We start from the raw sequence: 15,964 nt of genomic DNA, 5'->3' as shown, positions 1-15,964 counted from the left end.
GTTTGTCTCGTCGAGAAAATGAGCCGCTGCGGCTGGTTTCAGCGTGACGTCACGTCGGTCGGCTCGCTTCGCTCAACGGAAGAAAACGAAGGACGGATTCTTCTGCCTTTTAGAATCCTCCACTTCACTTGAGTTTTTGGACTCCAGAACGACAAGCTGCAATTTCAGTGGACAATTTTGTTACTGTGCTGCAGGAACAATGCTCAATGAGAAATAGACCTTATCAACGTAAACACTGGAGTGCTCAGTAAAAGAAATGGTTGATGATGTCTTTTCGCAAAAAACTGGCGGGGATACAGACTGAAACAAGCGAGATACATTTTGGAAGGCAAACCGCTAATAAAAATACATTTTGGGGTGCAATATTAGGGTACGGGGGCACGTAATCTCCAGCGAGAGCATCGATTACAGGGGAAAGAAATGATGGGAAGCACTCTCGACACAAGTTACATAAATATCTGGTGTGACCACTTGTATACAGTCCAATTTGTGCCCTCTCTGGATGAAGGTTGGGAAATTCTTTATTTCTTCTTTTTCCATCCTGTGGCAGGGTGACGGAGTCTTGTCAAATGGACCAGGACGGTATGGAAGATGTCAACGCTTTGCGGTCAGAAGGCAGCAGCAGCAGCAGCCTGCGTGACTCCCGGCTGACTCAGGTGCTGAGTCTCGCGAGTATTGCGGACTTTCACCAACACGTGTACGTCGGCGGTGTCAAACATCCCGAAAACGCGCAACATTCATTGGACACTCTAAATTGCCCCGTAACTGTGGCCTGTCTCCGTGTGACCCGCGATCGGCTGGCGACCAGTTCAGCGTGCGCCCCACCCGTCGACGGGTCCAGCCGCAGAAATCCCGATTTGCGGAAATGTTACCCTGAGCTGGTTGCCGGTCAATGTTTTTGGAATACGGGAAGAAACCACGTGACCTCGTTGAAAACGCCGACGTATTTTGGACTTTGGTCGTAAGCACTGCGTCTTGCGTGCGGAGCAGGTCGGCAACTCGGAAGAGAGAGCCCATCTGAAGGTCTACCTCCGCGTCCGACCCTTCACGGCGGCCGAGGCCCAGAACGGAGAGTCGCAGGTGGACGCCGGCCGGCGCTTGGCTGTGGCTGCTCAAATGTGGGCGAGGTGTCAACGGGCGTCTCTCCGCACTGCAGGATTTGGTGTCGGCGGAACCTCCGGACGGCGTCGTGCTCAGGCCTCCCGGCTCCGACGGAGGCGACAGATCCTTCCTGCGGACCGCTCAGCGCTTCCGCTTCTCTCAGGTCGGTCACGGGCGTCTCCCCTTTTGAAAGCTTTTCAATTGTGTGGAATGCTGAAGGACGTTTTCCGCAGAAATTTCTTTCTTTATTCTTTTTGTCATTGTACTCTTTCCACGCCCGCTTGAAAAGCTTTCCAAATTTGGGCCATCTTCGGGGAAATTCCCCCCCTCATTCCTTATTTTTCCCTTCCCAACTCGAAGTTGTCGCGCCCTTGGGGACTTCTTCTGCTCCCGAGGTTTTCATTCCTACATTTTGAACATTTTCTGTCGTTGAACAATTGGATTGCGGTCTCAGCGCTTTGTGAAGGAATTGGATGGCTGGCGGGCTCTCGGCGCGTCCGGCCGCCCTTGTTTCCATCTGCCGCCATCTCTCCCGTTTTGTATTCTCGCCCGTCCCTCCTGCGGGCAGGTGTACGGTCCGGACACCACACAGAGTGAATTCTTCCGAGGGACGGTGAAGGATCTGGTCGCTGACGTCCTCCGCGGAGGGAATTCTCTGGTCTTCACGTACGGCGTTACCAACGCCGGGAAAACCTTCACCTTTCTGGGTGCGCCTCTCGCTCTTCCCGTCCGTCCAAGATGTCGAGGCGACCGACGCCGTTACCCAACAGGCGTCTCGCGCTCCCCGTCAGGTCCGGACGGCGACGTCGGCGTTCTGCCCAGGTCCCTGCACGCCATCTTCGACAGCGTAGAGGGGAAGGTCTGGACCGGGCCGAGCGTCAAACCTCAACGCCGCCGAGAGTTCGTCTGGCTGAGCGAGGAGCAGCGGGCTGAGGAGGCCGCCTTCAAGGGCGAGCTGCTGCGACAGGTCAACGACGTAACGGCGGCCGGCCGGCGTCTTCCCCGGAGGACGTCGTCGCTCGGCGAAGCTCACGTTCTCCCGTCTGCCTTCCAGTGTGAGACGGCCAAGAGCGGCACGTGGAGCTCCGGCGAAAGGACGCTCCTCGAAGGCAAGTTCGCGTCCGCCGGTGGAAGGAAATGTCTGAGCCAAGAAGAGTCGACAGTTGCCTCTCCCGGCGCGTCGGCCTGCCCGAATATGACCCCATCGGTCTCGTTTTCGCAGGGTCGTTGCTGCTCCCCGAGACCTCGCGGGACCGACTGAGCCTGCGGCTGGAAACCGACGTCAGGTTCTCAGTTTGGGTCTCCTTCTGCGAGATCTACAACGAGAACATCCACGACCTCCTGGAGGCCTCGCCCGGCGGACCGGCCAAGAGGACGGCGCTCCGCTTGTCTCAGGACGCAAAGGGCGGCGCCTTCGTCAAAGGTGCGTCCCGTCCCGTCCCGTCGTGGATCCCGTTGACGTTTGGTGACGTTATTCCTCCGTGCCGCAGACCTGCGCTGGGTGCAGGTGGGCAGCGCCGACGAGGCCTACCGGGTCATGAAGTTGGGCAAGAAGAACCAAAGCTTCTCTTCCACTCGGATCAACCATCTCTCCAGCAGGAGGTCTCCGGCACCACGCACGAGCGCGACACTGTCGACGACCATCGGAGGCCACGGATCTGATCGCTTTTCCGTTTTTGGAAATGGCCACCGATATTTTTCGGAACGTGGACCATCAAAGCAATCTGGTGTTTCCTCCAAAGGAAGCTCCTTTTACTCTAAAACATTTACTTGCGAGACGAGATTTCTGCAGCTATTTCCTGGAGGTAGCGGGTCGACAGGACCCGTCTGGCTTCCCGCGTTGTCTCTCTTGCTCTCTTTCTCTCGGTTCACGTCAGTTCATCCCAAACGGGATTTTTGCGGGTCTGGTTTCATGTCAGACTGAGCAAAAAAGAAAGAAAAAAAAAAAAAATCAAACAAAATGTGATATTTTGCCACTCTTTGGTCTTGTTTTAGTTTTCCCAAAATGGTCAGCGTTTTGCCTCACCTCAGAAAGCCTTCTTCTTTTTGGTGCACACAAACCTCGAGAAAATGTCAATGCGCACCCGCCAACATCTGTCGTCGTGCGTTTACTTTTGCAGTCACAGCATCTTTTCCGTTCGCATCCTGAGGATTGCGGAGTCCGGATCTCCACGAGCGGTCGCCGTCAGCGAGTAGGTGTGGCGAGAGATTCCGTCCATCGGCGGGCGTCAAGGAGGCCGCCGCTGGCTGAAGGCGTGCGTGTTTGTGGTCGTGCGCAGGTTGTGTCTGTGTGACCTGGCCGGGTCGGAACGCGGCGCCAAGACCGCCAACCGGGGAGAACGTCTCAAAGAGGCCGGAAACATCAACGCGTCGCTGCTCACCCTGGGAAAATGCATCAACGCGCTCAAGCGCAACCAGCACGCCAAGTAAGGACTTTTCAAGCGCCACAGGAAGATGACCAGCAGGCCCCTGCTCCGATAATCTCGATGCACGCGCGCAAAGATTCTGTCCCGGACTTTGGGTCCGCGTGCGTTTGAGACGGGGCGCGTGTCCCGGAAACGTCTGAGAGCGTCTGTCTGTCTGTCTGTCCGTGGGGGCGCGCGTCCGTCAGGCTGCCGCAGCACGTGGCTTTCCGCGAGAGCAAGCTGACGCACTACCTGCAGGCCTTCTTCTGCGGCCCGGCCCAAGTTCGCATGCTGGTCAACGTCAGCCGCTGCGCTTCCGCCTACGACGAGACGCTCCGCGTCCTCCGGTTCTCGGCCGTGGCGCAGAAGGTGAGCGGGCTATTTTGTTTTTGGGTTTCGGTACTGATGTTCAAACAAAAGCAAAAAAGTGCACAAGATCGGATCGCAACGTCTCTCATCCATAAAGTTTGCACAGTTTGAAATTGCTCTCTTATTGGCTGTTGCATTCAAAGCCAAAAAAGCAGACACAGATGTTGGTGCTCAACAATTGTTGCGGCCCTGCCATGAGCCAAATTATTATCCCGACCACCCGGTCACAAAAAATGTCTTCCGAAGGAATTCGATTTCAAAACTAACGTCCGTGCTCGTCGCGTTCAGGTGGCGCTGGCGCCCGGCGGCGCCCGTCCCCTCCCGCCGCAGAAGTCGACCCGGCCTAGCGGAGGCGGCGGCCAGACCGGCCAGGGGGAGCTGCAGGTGGGGGCGTGGCCGGCGGCCCCCAAATGGCCCTCATTTTTGGGCTGCTTTGCGTAACGTACGAGCGTCGTCTTCTCCAGGAGGACGACGGGGAGGAAGAAGAAACGATGTCAATGGAGGACACCGTGTACCAAAATGAGGAAGACGAGAACATCTTCAGGAACATGACACCACAGGTTTGCTCATTTTTGCCAGTTTCAGCTGAAAGGGAAGCCTGATGTGTCACGTTTGGTTTGTCAGGCGCAGTCGTTGACTTCGCGGGCCTGTTTGGCCGACAATCTTTCCCAAGATAGACGACGTGATTGCCATATTGGGACATGTGCAAGTATCTAAATTGTTGACGCAAATCTGCGCGCACGGAGGCCAAAGAGCGTTTCCCGATGGCGAAGGCAAAGAAGGAACGATGGCGGAGGTGCGCCCGTGTGGAGTTTGCGTGTCCTCCCCCGTGCCGACAGGTGTGGCTTTTCTCCGGGTGGGGCCCACGTCCCCAAAACGTGCTCGCATCCATCGGAGACTCTCAGTGGCCCCTAAAAGGGTGATCGGTTAGAGCGCGAGTGTTGTCCGTCTCCGTGTGGCCTGCGATTGGCCGGCGACCGGTTCGCGGCCTACCCCGCCTTCTGCCCGACGGCGGCCGAGATTGGCTCCGGCGCTCCCGCGACCCTCGTGAGGATATGCCGCTCAGAAAATGGATGGACGGCTGTTGAATCGATCGGAAATGCGCTTCGGCAGCAGGTGGCGCTCTTGAGGAGTCTTCGGATGGCGTCGAAGGAGGAGCGAGCGGCCGGCTCGCTGGCAGAAGCTCGCCTCCGAGAGGACATCGGCAGAGAGTTCGAGGACATTTTGGCCGAGATGCAGATGGACTTTGAGTGAGTCTCGCTCTGCTCGCCGGGACGTCGTCGCCGTCGCCGTTTGACAAAAGATGGCTCGACGCAGGGAGCGGCTGGCCAGAGAGAGGGAACTCTTGGAGCGGCGAGCGGAAGAACGTCTGGAGATATTCAAGAAGATGACGGACAAGATGGCCGCCTGCAGAGACGCTCGCGAGGTAAGCCGTCACGTCGGCAAGGAAGTAGGACGGCGGCGTCGGCCCGCCTGCCTTGGATTTTTGACCCATCTGTTGGGGGGGGGGGGCGCTCTCCGCGACAACACAACGCTTCGCCCTTCGCGGGGGGGAATTTTCCTCATGCTACAGATCCCAAAACTCAATAGCTTTGAGCAAAAGAAGGCGAATAAGCTTTCGGCAAAGGACCGCACCCCCGGCCCAATGATAGCCGGGACGGGGGTCCGGCACGTTACGAGGCTAAGTGGCTCACAAAGTGGATGATTTATGTCAAATTGGTAAGATTTGATTGTTTTAAGTCACGCAACAAATGGCACTCACGCGTGGACGTTTTGGCAAAAGGCCGTAAGGTGAGCCAAGGTGCGGGCAGGAGCTTTGGTGGTTTTGCACTTCCTTTCCGGAAGCATCCTTTGTCCGGGAGACTTTTGAGCAAATCGGTGTGTGCAGGAGGCGCCGGGCTCCCTCCGCGAGGAGCGAGCAGCCCGAGAGGACGTCATCGCCGCTCCGGAAAGGAAAGGCCGAGAGACGGAAAAGGCCCCGCAGGAGCCCAGCAAATCCCAGGAGGATTCCCGGGTGGCTCTGGACGCTGAGGAGAGAAGCGTCGCAGAGGCGCTGGACCGGGAGAGGAGCTTGGAAAAGGAGGTGGGCAGGTTGCTCCAGGAGGTCCGGACGCTAACTGCGGCATTGGAAGCGTCGCAACGCAAGGTGAGCTCACGTCACGCCGTCATCGGAACGACAAAAGTCCTCCCGCGTGACGTCATTCACCAGGAAGCGTCCGACGAGCGGCCGGAGGAGTCCCGCGAACGGGAAGCCTGGCGCGACCCCCTCCGGCAGAACCTCGAGCGGCCGGAGACCGGATTACGGGCCGCCGGCTCCAGTCGAGCTTCGGCTGCAGAAGACCGCCGCGGCGTCCAGACGCACGAGCTCCACCGGTCGCAGGTGAGCTCGCGTGCCGTAATCCCGCCGAGATTGATCTTTGCTGGGCGTCGTGGACCCGTCATCGGCAACCCAAGTGAGCTTCCGTCCACCTTTTTTGCTCTTTATTAAGCTACGGAAACACAAGGAAGCCTTCGCCGGTGTCCAGGGGACTGAAAAGAGCGCGTAGGCTGCAATTCATCTTTTCATGGACATTGTGACGTCCCGCTTTGTGAATGTTGTTGTGCAAAAGTCAGACAATGAATTTCGACACCTGAAAAAGAAAGCTCGGCCTTTTTGGAGTTATTTCTCTTTTTGGTCCAAGAGTCACAGGAGGCGTCGGAGGGGGGGCGGGGGGGGCTCCTTCAAAATGTTCCGAAACCGATATTGCTGTCGGGCTCCAGCAGGAGGCGGCGCCGGCCCGATCCGCCGCGTCCCCGCCGGAGAGGCGACCGGGGGAGCGTCACGACGACGACGAGGAGGAGGAGGAGGACGACCACGACGACGACGACGACGGCGGCGGCGAGCGGGCCCTCCGGAGGGAGGCCGAGCGGCGCCGGGAGCTGCTGGCCGTGGCCCACGAGGCCATCGAGCAGAAGGACGCCGAGCTGGAGAAGAGGGCCCTCCAGATCGCCAAGTAGGGGGAGTTGGTTTTTCCTTTTTCAATCGGTGTCGTTGCGTAACAACCTGGCCGCAAACGCGGAGGAGTCGGTTGACGTAGACCGTTTGGAGGGACAATCTGGGGGGGTTGGGCTACGCGATTGTTTCAACTCGTGACGGGGTCCGACGCCCGTTTGAGGCTCAGGTCCTCTTGCGGCACCTTGGCCACGTGTCACGCGGGGAGCGGCCCGGCCCAAAAGTCGCCGCCACGGTCCAGCCGGCCGGCCCGGCCCTCCGCGTTGAGCCCGCTTGGTCGCTGCTTTCGGGTCGTCCGCGCTGCACGTCACGCCACGGCGCTCCTCTTGCTGTTCGCAATGAAATTTGCCCATTTTCCCCTCCTCCTCCTACAAACGGTCCCGCTGCGGCCTGCGTCACGAAAAAAATAACCAAAGGAAGACGAGATTTCTGCAGCTATTTCCTGGAGGTCCCCGAAATGCCAGAGTACTTGGTGCCTCCCTCATTTCCAAATATGATATGATAAAAGAGTGCGCCACCTGACAGTTCGCTTTGAGGAATTCTTCAACAACCCTTTTCAAACATTCATTTGTTTGTTTCCGCGCAGCCTGACGCAAGTTAGCCCGACGGATCCAAAGCTTGTTGCCATCGAGAAATGAAAAGAAAATCCCACATCAAATCAGTGTCATTTGGTTTTTGTCTCTCAGAGAACTTTGCTTTCCAATTGAAACCCCAAAAGCGTTTTAGTGTGATGAGGGCAATGTGAGGTTTTGTCTTCCCGCCTGGCCCTGCCCGCACACACCCGGGAAAAACCGCCGACGTACGGGAACTCTTTGGGTTCTTCCAGACTGAAGGAAGTCGCAAAGCAGGACTCGGACAAAGTGAAGAGTCTCAGCGCGGATCTGGAGCGGAAGGAAGAGGACTCTTCGGAGCTCCGAGAAAAGCTGGCCGACTACAAGAAGCAGATCCAGCGGGTCCACAAAGATGTACGACAATCGGCGATCGTCATCGCGCGCGACGTGACAGTGACGGCGATGTTGGGTTCCCTCGCAGATCTCCGCCATGAAAGACGAGGAGAAGCTGCTGCGGCGGAAGCTGTCCGACGCGGAGAAGCTGAAGAACCGGCTTCAGTCGGACCTGACCGACAGAGACAGAACCATCCGACAGCTCAAAGCGGTGAGCATCCGTTTCCTTTTTGGGGTGCCCTGTGAAATGGGAAGATTGAAATGTTTCGTTATGAGATGACTTCGCCTCCTTGCTGCTTAGCCCGTCTCGAGTTGTTGGAGTAAATTCAAAGTCACCTTTTAAGGTTCTGTTATTCACTTCATCATTCATCCCTAGTTCATAATGTTTGTATAACAAGCGACAGTTACTTTCAATATTTACCTGGGTCCGGAGCACTATTGAATTTCTAATTTTACTGGTGGGGAGTATCATTTTTGTTTCCACTTTTGTGCGATTGAGTCCGAGTCAGACTTTCTACAACGGATTAAAGGGCAAAAGTGAGGCTCGCCGACTCAGCGACTACATTGGCAACAATTCACTCGTCGAGTTCTCTGCTCTCAAACGACTCCGATTATTATTGACATGTTTTTTTTCCCCCCGGAACGGTCGAGGTCAACGATGCCTCGATGAGACGTTGAAAATAGTTGCTCTGTGGAGGAATCCAGGCAGCAAATGGGACGATTCCAAAAGACGTGCTTTCGCGGCGGCCGTGTTGATCCCGGTGCACGGACGTTCCCGTCACGTGACGACGGTTAAAATTTATTTCCTATTGGGTCTGGAACATGTTAAATTTTTGTACAACAAGTGTATTTTTTTTTTCTCTTGCCGTTTGCCTTTGGCAAGAGATTTGGAACCAGGAAGCGCACTAATTCCTTCTGCCTCATGAAAGCGACGTTGTCACCGCCGACGTTAAGTTTGGACAAAGTGTCAAACTTTCAAATGTTTGGTGACAATAAATTTGGGTGCTTTGGCAATGAAAGAAATGTTTGCACTGTGCAGTAGTACGGGTGCTTATGCTTAAAAAAAAAAAAAAAAACTTTTCCAGGAAACGGACAATTGCATCTGTGCCCCCCCCCCCCCCCCTTGAAGGTTCCACTCTGCAGTGCAGCATTCAAACTCCCTAGCGTTAGCAAACATTCGCTTGACCGTTTCTCCTTCCTTCTTGCAGGAGAAGAAGCCCGACGAGACGCAGGAGCTTTATCGCAGAGCTCGTCAAGGTGAGCGGGCGGCGCCGAGCCGCTCGGATCCGCACGGACGCTCAAGGCGCCGTTTTTTGCCGCGCGCAGATCTGGAGGCCGAGCGGCGGCTGGTGGACGACATGCGCTCGGCCCTCGCGGAGCAGGACGAGACTCAGGAGCAGATGGAACGCGCGCTGGACCAGAAAGTGGAGCTCGTCCGGGAGCTCAGCGACGGTAAGAATCCGCTCGAGAGCGCGCGACCGCGATATATCGTTTCTCTGTGACGCGCCGTAAGTTCTCGTGTGTAACGTTGAGCTAAAAGCATTCAGGAAAACCCTTCTACCAATGTACAATACGCACCACCCGGACTGGGAATTATTTGTATTTCTACTTTGCTAGCTTTTCTGAAGTTTCTATTCAATTATTTCTTCTTTTTTGAATCGTTACAATCATTCATAATAATCTGTCATGATGTACGGATGCAGCAGTAAGATTTTATCTGGGGCCAGGCGGATCCCGCAACCAACTAAAATAAATGCTCAACGACGGCACAACAGTTAATGGACTACTGTCAGTCTTCAAGAAATGAACCACTTTGTGCAGAGCTGGACAAAATGAAGGCGGCGCTGAGGCAGCCCGGCGGCGGCGGCGGCGGCGGAGGAGGCCCCGCCCCCCCCCGCAGCCTGGAGGTAACTAACAGGAGCTTGTTGATTTCCTGCGGCTTCAACGTTGGCACGTTTTAGAACGGGGACGAGGCTTCATTTCACGTCATCCTCACTCAAGAGGTTTTCACGGCAACCAGAATCTGGCAAATAATTGCGCAGCTCTTCAAGGTCACACGTTTCTCCTTTCGAGCAGGAGCCGCTTTGGTATTTTTCCCCCGCCGTTTAAGAGCAACGATCATCTCACCTTGTGACGGAAACGGGAGACGAACGGCAAGCGTTGGCTGCCCTTTTTTCTCTTCTTTTTTCCTCCTTTAGCAAATTCTTCTTTTGATGAGCCAGTATGAGTAGGACTCGCTTCGTGGTATAGCGCCGCCCCTCGTGACGTGATGACACAACCCGAGCGTTTAACGCATAACTCATTACACTCGATGCAAAAATGCGTAAAGGCCTCCGACTTTTTTTTTTTTTTTTTTTTTAGCTTGTTGGTTAGTGATGACGTCGAGGCCGCCCGATTGCATGCGGAATGGTCAAAGGGCCAACATCCGTCCTCACTCCACACTTGTGCATTTTCGACGCGGAAGAATAACTGTTATTTATTTATTTCTTCTGCCGACGCCTCACCAGCCGCTTGAAGAGAAACATCGGACGGAACGTGACAAGTGGAGGGAGGACAAGATGGCACTGATCGCTCAGCTCAAAGAGGCGGAGGACAAACGCAACCAGGAAATGAAAAAGTTTGCGGAGGACCGAGAGCGATACCTGGCCCGGCAGGCCCGGCTGGTGAGCCGCTTCGCGTTCGTCGGTCCGCGTCGTCAAGAGTTTGGGACGATTTGATGTGTCGCGGTGGTTTTTTCCGGCCCCTCCCTAAATGCATTGACGGCGATACAAGTCAAATATCCGCCTGAACGGGCACAGCCGTTAAGTCGGCTGTTTCTTGCCAAAGAAAACAATCAACATGTGCCTTCAAAGTATGGCCCGCCTCATTTATTAGATGATGAGTAGCTGTGCCGTGGTGCCTGGCGACACCGTCATCTTTCCCTATTGGAATGAAATCAGATGCCAATCATCCGTTACGGAACAGCCCAAATTCATTTTAGTTTCTTTTTTTTGGGGAGCCAAAAGTTAAACGTGGTTGAACAAATTGTCGCCCGTGATTCTTTTGCAACACCAACACCAAAAGCTGCCATTTTGTGCAGCGGTGCGTGGTTCTGGTTCTCGTCGTCTGCGACCGGACCGGCCTGCGCTGTTCATCTTCAACCGGAAGAAGAACCGGGGTGTCGTTCGCCGTCGATTCCGGTTTCGCTCGCTGGTCCGGGGCAGCCGTCCCCGCCCGACCGCATTTAAAAAAAATGAATTGAAAAATGTCACCAAAAATGCGGATACGCGAGTCCGTCTGCCGGAGATAAAGATACATTGTTTGTCGGAACTTGAGAATATTACAGCGCAATTGAGGGAAATCCTGATGGTCTTCCAGCGTCGGCGCGCCGGTTGGGACTCACTCGGGTCGGATGTTGAAAGACAGAAAAACAAAAGGGTTAACCCTAGAATTGATCAAAAATAATTGTCAGAATCATTTTGGCCATCGGCGTCCAGCCCGCATTTCTCCCTCTTTTTTAATTTTTTTTCATCAAGTGTTTTTTACTTATTTCTCAAACACCCCCCCCCCCCAGGAAAATGATCTGCGCCTCCAGGAGGAGAAGATGGCGAGCTGGAGGACGGAACGAGACGCTCTGGTCGGCGCCCTGGAGTTGCAGCTCGCCGAGCTTGTCGCCGGCCGGCCCGACCGAGACCGAGCGGCCCCCCCGCCGCGCCGCGACAGCTCCAGATCGCCGGCGGAGGTCAGCGCAAATACAGCAAAGGTGCCGTATCGCCGCTCGTTCGTCTCTATTGGACTTTTCCGCACTGCAAACATTTCTCGGCGCTTTCCATCAGGAAAGTCTTCGTGCCGGCCGATCGCGTAGACGGACGTCGACCGTCTCGGCCGATCGCAAAAATGTTTATTCAAAGCTGCAACTGATGATTTTGCCAATGAGCGCCCTCAAATTTTCGCGCACCCGGAGAGCGACGATGATTAAAGCGCTTGCATTCTTAAAACGCCCGCCCCCCCCCCCCCCTTTCTCTGCGACTGCCGCGAAAAAAGCGCCACAAATGTCAATCGGCGTTTTCCAAAGTCACAGCAGATTTTTGGAAATGAGGACTTCAGATCAAGTCTCGGAATGATTGTCAAAAATAGTTGATTCATTTAGTAAAGGCGGCGTTATGAATTGACGTCGGCAGCCTCCGGTGAGGACTTTGACTTTCTTCGGCGACTTCAGCCTCCGCTTCCGTGTTTCCGCCGCACGCAAACGCCTTAATAGCTCTGCGTTGATGAAAAGCGACGTCCCGTCTTTCTCCCGCTTAAGCGTGTTCTCTGTCAGGGCGGCGGCGACGAAGCGACGCCGAGAGAAGCTCACGTGACGTCGGCGGAAGGGGACACGGAGGACGCCGACGACCGAGAGCCGGAGACCCGAGTCCAGGTCGGCGCTGGCACTCGTCGCTAATTGGACATCTTGTCAAGGAAGAAAAAAGCTGTTCCATTCTTGATCGTATTGGAATTTAAACACAAAAACCAAAAAAAAACATGCCCGGTGTCCGCGCTCTCCAGAGAAGCTCCGTCATTCGGGGAGGGGCTCGGCGTCAAAAGGGGCGTCTGATCCGGGAAAAGTTTTTTTCGCCACGCTTGAAAGGGGCCTCGTCATCCAGCCCGCACAAAACGTTTTTTCCAAAATGCACAAAAATATTTCTGAATTCACGCAAATACTCTGCAACACTCCCAAATGGAACGTGAACAATGCGCATTCCAGGCTCAAAAATGAGCAAAAATTCTTCACCAAAACATTTTTTCCCCCCCCTGTCCTGTCCTGTCCTGTCCTCCTTTGATCCGCGCGATTAGGATTGAACGTGGCTCCGAACGGGCGCCCTGGAGCCGCCTGACGCTCAGTGACCGCTCGTGTGCTTTTCCCCAGGTGACAGACGCCGGGGGAGCGCAGCCCGGCGACCCGTCGCCGTCGGCCGTCGGTCAGGTGACCTCAATGGTGAAGCCTCTTATTGTCGTCCTTTAAAATGGAAAAGCAGATGATGCGCTTCTGCCGTGTCTAACATCATGACGGCGTTCATTTAATTTTGTCCCAATTGTGACAAACATCAACTTGTTTGTTTGTGGCGTGCTGCTGGGTCGTCTCAGGACTCCTCGGGCTGCCCGTCGGTGCTGGAATCGTCTCGGGTCTCTGGAGAAAACGGGCGCGGCGACCGTTTCCCGCGGCCGGAGCTGGAGATTTCCTTCAGCCCGCTGCGGCCCGACCGGGTGGCGGTGCGACGCCGAGGCGTGCCCGGCGCCAGCGCCGTCACCGTCAAGATCACGCGGTCGGCGCGCAAGAGGAGGAGCGGCGAGATGGACGAGGTGAGGGAAGGCTTCCCGCCCGCCGTCACCTTTCAAGTTGCGCGCTGCCGGATCAAATTCCCGAACGCCTCCACGGGGAAATGATTCCGTTTCCGAAGCGCAGACAGACAGACAGACGGGCGAGCGTATCCAATGTTTCGGTGCCGCCGTATCGGTGACTACTTGTGACTATTGCTACTCGCGCGCTCCTCATATTGAAGTTTATCCCGACGTTTTCTTGTACATATTTCTGTATTATTCCAGGGCTGAGCAACAGTTTAGTTCAGCAGTCGGCAACCCGCGGCTCCGGAGCCTCATGCGGCTCTTTCATCCTTATAATGCGGCTCTGATTGGCTTGGGAAAATAAATGACTAAAAGTTTTTTTTTTTTGGTATTTAATTGAAGTGTGTTTTATTTGTGTTAGTTTTTGTATTATTTTAGTTCTAAATTTGAGGATTATTGTGATCTTGAAATATTCAAATATTAATTCAATTATTTGATATTATTTTTTTCGTCGCTCAAAATAGACGTCACACTGCGTTTCAGCGGGTACACCCGCTGAAACGCCGTCTATTTGGAGCGACTTTCAAGCCCGGCAAGCCAATGGAATTTTCTCCGGAGCACGTGGATTTCATAAGAAACATGCTGCGGTAAAGTAGTAGAAGTTTTTTTTTTTTTTCATTTTCATTTTAGATGTGCGGCTCCCAGTGTTTTCTTTTCCGTGGAAACCGGGTTCAAATGGCTCTTTCGGTGTCAAAGGTTGCCGACGGCTGGTTTAGTTGGTTCAATGACAAAAAAGGTCTCATCGGCCGATGGCGTTGATTTTCGCCGCGTCGCCGCCTAAACCTTTGCCACGTGATCTGTAGGGCTCCGGCCCGTCGGCATCTCCCGGGACCGCCGGCGTCCGCGGCCCAAGAGAGGGAACGCTGCAGAAGATCGGCGAGTTCCTCCAAAGTTCGCCCACGCTGATCGGGTGCAAAGGTCAGTCAGGCGCCGCTCATAATAATAATAATAATAATCCTGGGCCAGGGGATGGGGAACCCCGGTTGCAATAATTGACAACCACTATAATTGCATAGAATTTTTTTTTTTTTTTCTTTCCTTTTTTGAATAAGAGGCGAGCTGTACTGACACTAAGCGTTCCATTTTCATGGAAGATTTGCCAATTGAAGCGTAAACTGCAGTTCACTTGATGCCGAGGTCGCTCGTCGGGGAGCGGCCGCGACGGACGTAACCGTGAACGTGCGTTTTTGCAGCCAAGAAGATGATGAGCCTGATGAGCGGCGCCGACTCGAACGGCTCGTCGTCCGTCGGCCTGAAAAGCAAGAAGAGCAAAAGGAAGTTGGCGAGCGCCGACGAACCCCCCCGCACGGTACCTTTCGCCGTATTTGACCCCGACGAGGACCCTGGCCAAAGTCAATGGGGGGGTTAAAACGGTCTCTCTCTCTCTCTCTCTCTCTCTCTCTCCGTTCTCTCAAATTGCTCAACATCTTGACTTGAGTCTGCAAAATAAAGCTCCGTCGGCAGCGGTGTGTCCCGGCGCCGAGTTGCGGGGCTTTTCCACCCCGTCGGGGCACACCGAAGCAAACGCGCTCCATTCCATTTGGATTTCAATGCTTTCCAGTCAGTTCAGTCGGACACCAAAAACGGCAGGTTGTTGCCATCTCTTTTCAAATTTGAAGACGAATGTTGCTTACTTTTTTTTTTTTTTTTTTTTTTTCCCTCGGCTAAGAATGTTGCCACATCACAATGAGCCCAGAAAAAAAAAAAGTTTCACCTCTATTTCCGATCTTGACTGACTGACTCTCGTAGCGCTGCCGCGACCTTGGGATTCTTCAGATCCCCCCCCCAAAAAAAAAAAAAAAAAAGCCATCTGCACAGGTTAACGTCCAACGCGAGAGATTGAAATTCTAAAGCTTTGGACACTTTGATGCTAAACGAGGTTCCTAAACCGTCGGTCGATTAGCAAAATAGCTGTCAATACATTTAGAAATGAATTGTTGGGGGGCAAATGTGCCCAAAACACTTGAGTTCTATTTTTACCGCTTCTCAAAATACGTTTGCAAGTTGAGTCTCTGGGATTGGGCCGCACGCGCACGCGCAAGCAGAGTCAAAGTGAGCCGCATCAGCGCAAATATGTCGCCGCTGTCGTTGCAGACGCTCGGTCGCGACGTCGTTGCCGGGGACAACCGAAGCCGCCATCCTATCATCAAAGGACGACTTCGCTCCGGATTGGCCCGATGATCCTAATTGCTTGTTAGAAATATCCTTTTATTTGATGACCGTCACACTACTAACTCGCTAAGCTGACTTGATTTGAATGTGCAATCTGGGTATTGTTTGTTCGTGGTTGTCGTTTGCACGCCGCCGTTCGTCTCCGCTTCCGCCCAAGAAGATTTGGATGCGTCCGACGTCGTCGCTCGCTGACTCCCAAACTTGTGCAATGCGGGTGCTTCCGGGGAAGCGGATCTCGACAAATGTGCCGTCTTACACGTTCCTTTTGAAAATGTTGCCCCGGCCGGCGCCCTCTCTTAACCTCTCTCCGTCGCTGCCGATTGTTGTATGTATGGAGCGGGGACAAATTCGTTGGATTTCTGACGCACGAAGGCCGTTGGGGTTGTGTATTTGTTCTCGGACTTGGACTTGAGCTCTTTTGCCACTTTTGATCGCCGCGTGTGACGTCGAAGCAAAGCAAATGTTTTTATACATGTCGTACACAAACCAAGGCAACGTGCTTTGTGGGATGAAAAGCGTTTTAAAATGAAACCCGCTTGTAACCGTTTAAAACAAATAAAAAGAGTGGAAAAAAAAGAAGAGAGCTTTACTTCCGGTCAAAGGACGCGTCATCCGCT

At 54.2% G+C, this 15,964-nt stretch overlaps 1 protein-coding gene across 1 annotated transcript; it reads left to right on the top strand.

Annotated features, from left to right (window-relative positions):
* The first annotated feature begins 5 nt into the window (after positions 1–5).
* LOC133509963 (kinesin-like protein KIF20B) lies at positions 6–15,931 on the top strand. Its single transcript, XM_061837559.1, has 32 exons — positions 6–461; positions 551–656; positions 991–1,080; positions 1,157–1,264; positions 1,670–1,808; positions 1,893–2,220; positions 2,364–2,524; positions 2,592–2,703; positions 3,222–3,293; positions 3,381–3,527; positions 3,713–3,875; positions 4,164–4,259; positions 4,340–4,435; positions 4,989–5,125; positions 5,193–5,301; positions 5,764–6,021; positions 6,085–6,255; positions 6,636–6,709; positions 6,743–6,868; positions 7,694–7,832; positions 7,900–8,022; positions 9,020–9,068; positions 9,138–9,263; positions 9,633–9,718; positions 10,319–10,474; positions 11,365–11,553; positions 12,112–12,210; positions 12,700–12,768; positions 12,918–13,133; positions 13,979–14,093; positions 14,369–14,484; positions 15,270–15,931. The coding sequence occupies exons 1-32, from the start codon at positions 421–423 to the stop codon at positions 15,354–15,356; spliced, it is 4,104 nt and encodes a 1,367-aa protein (XP_061693543.1). The 5' UTR covers positions 6–420; the 3' UTR covers positions 15,357–15,931.
* The last annotated feature ends 33 nt before the right edge of the window (positions 15,932–15,964 follow it).

This window comes from Syngnathoides biaculeatus, chromosome 12 (assembly GCF_019802595.1).
Source record: "Syngnathoides biaculeatus isolate LvHL_M chromosome 12, ASM1980259v1, whole genome shotgun sequence".
Lineage (NCBI taxonomy): Eukaryota > Metazoa > Chordata > Actinopteri > Syngnathiformes > Syngnathidae > Syngnathoides > Syngnathoides biaculeatus.
This window is presented reverse-complemented; position numbering and strand designations above follow the sequence as displayed.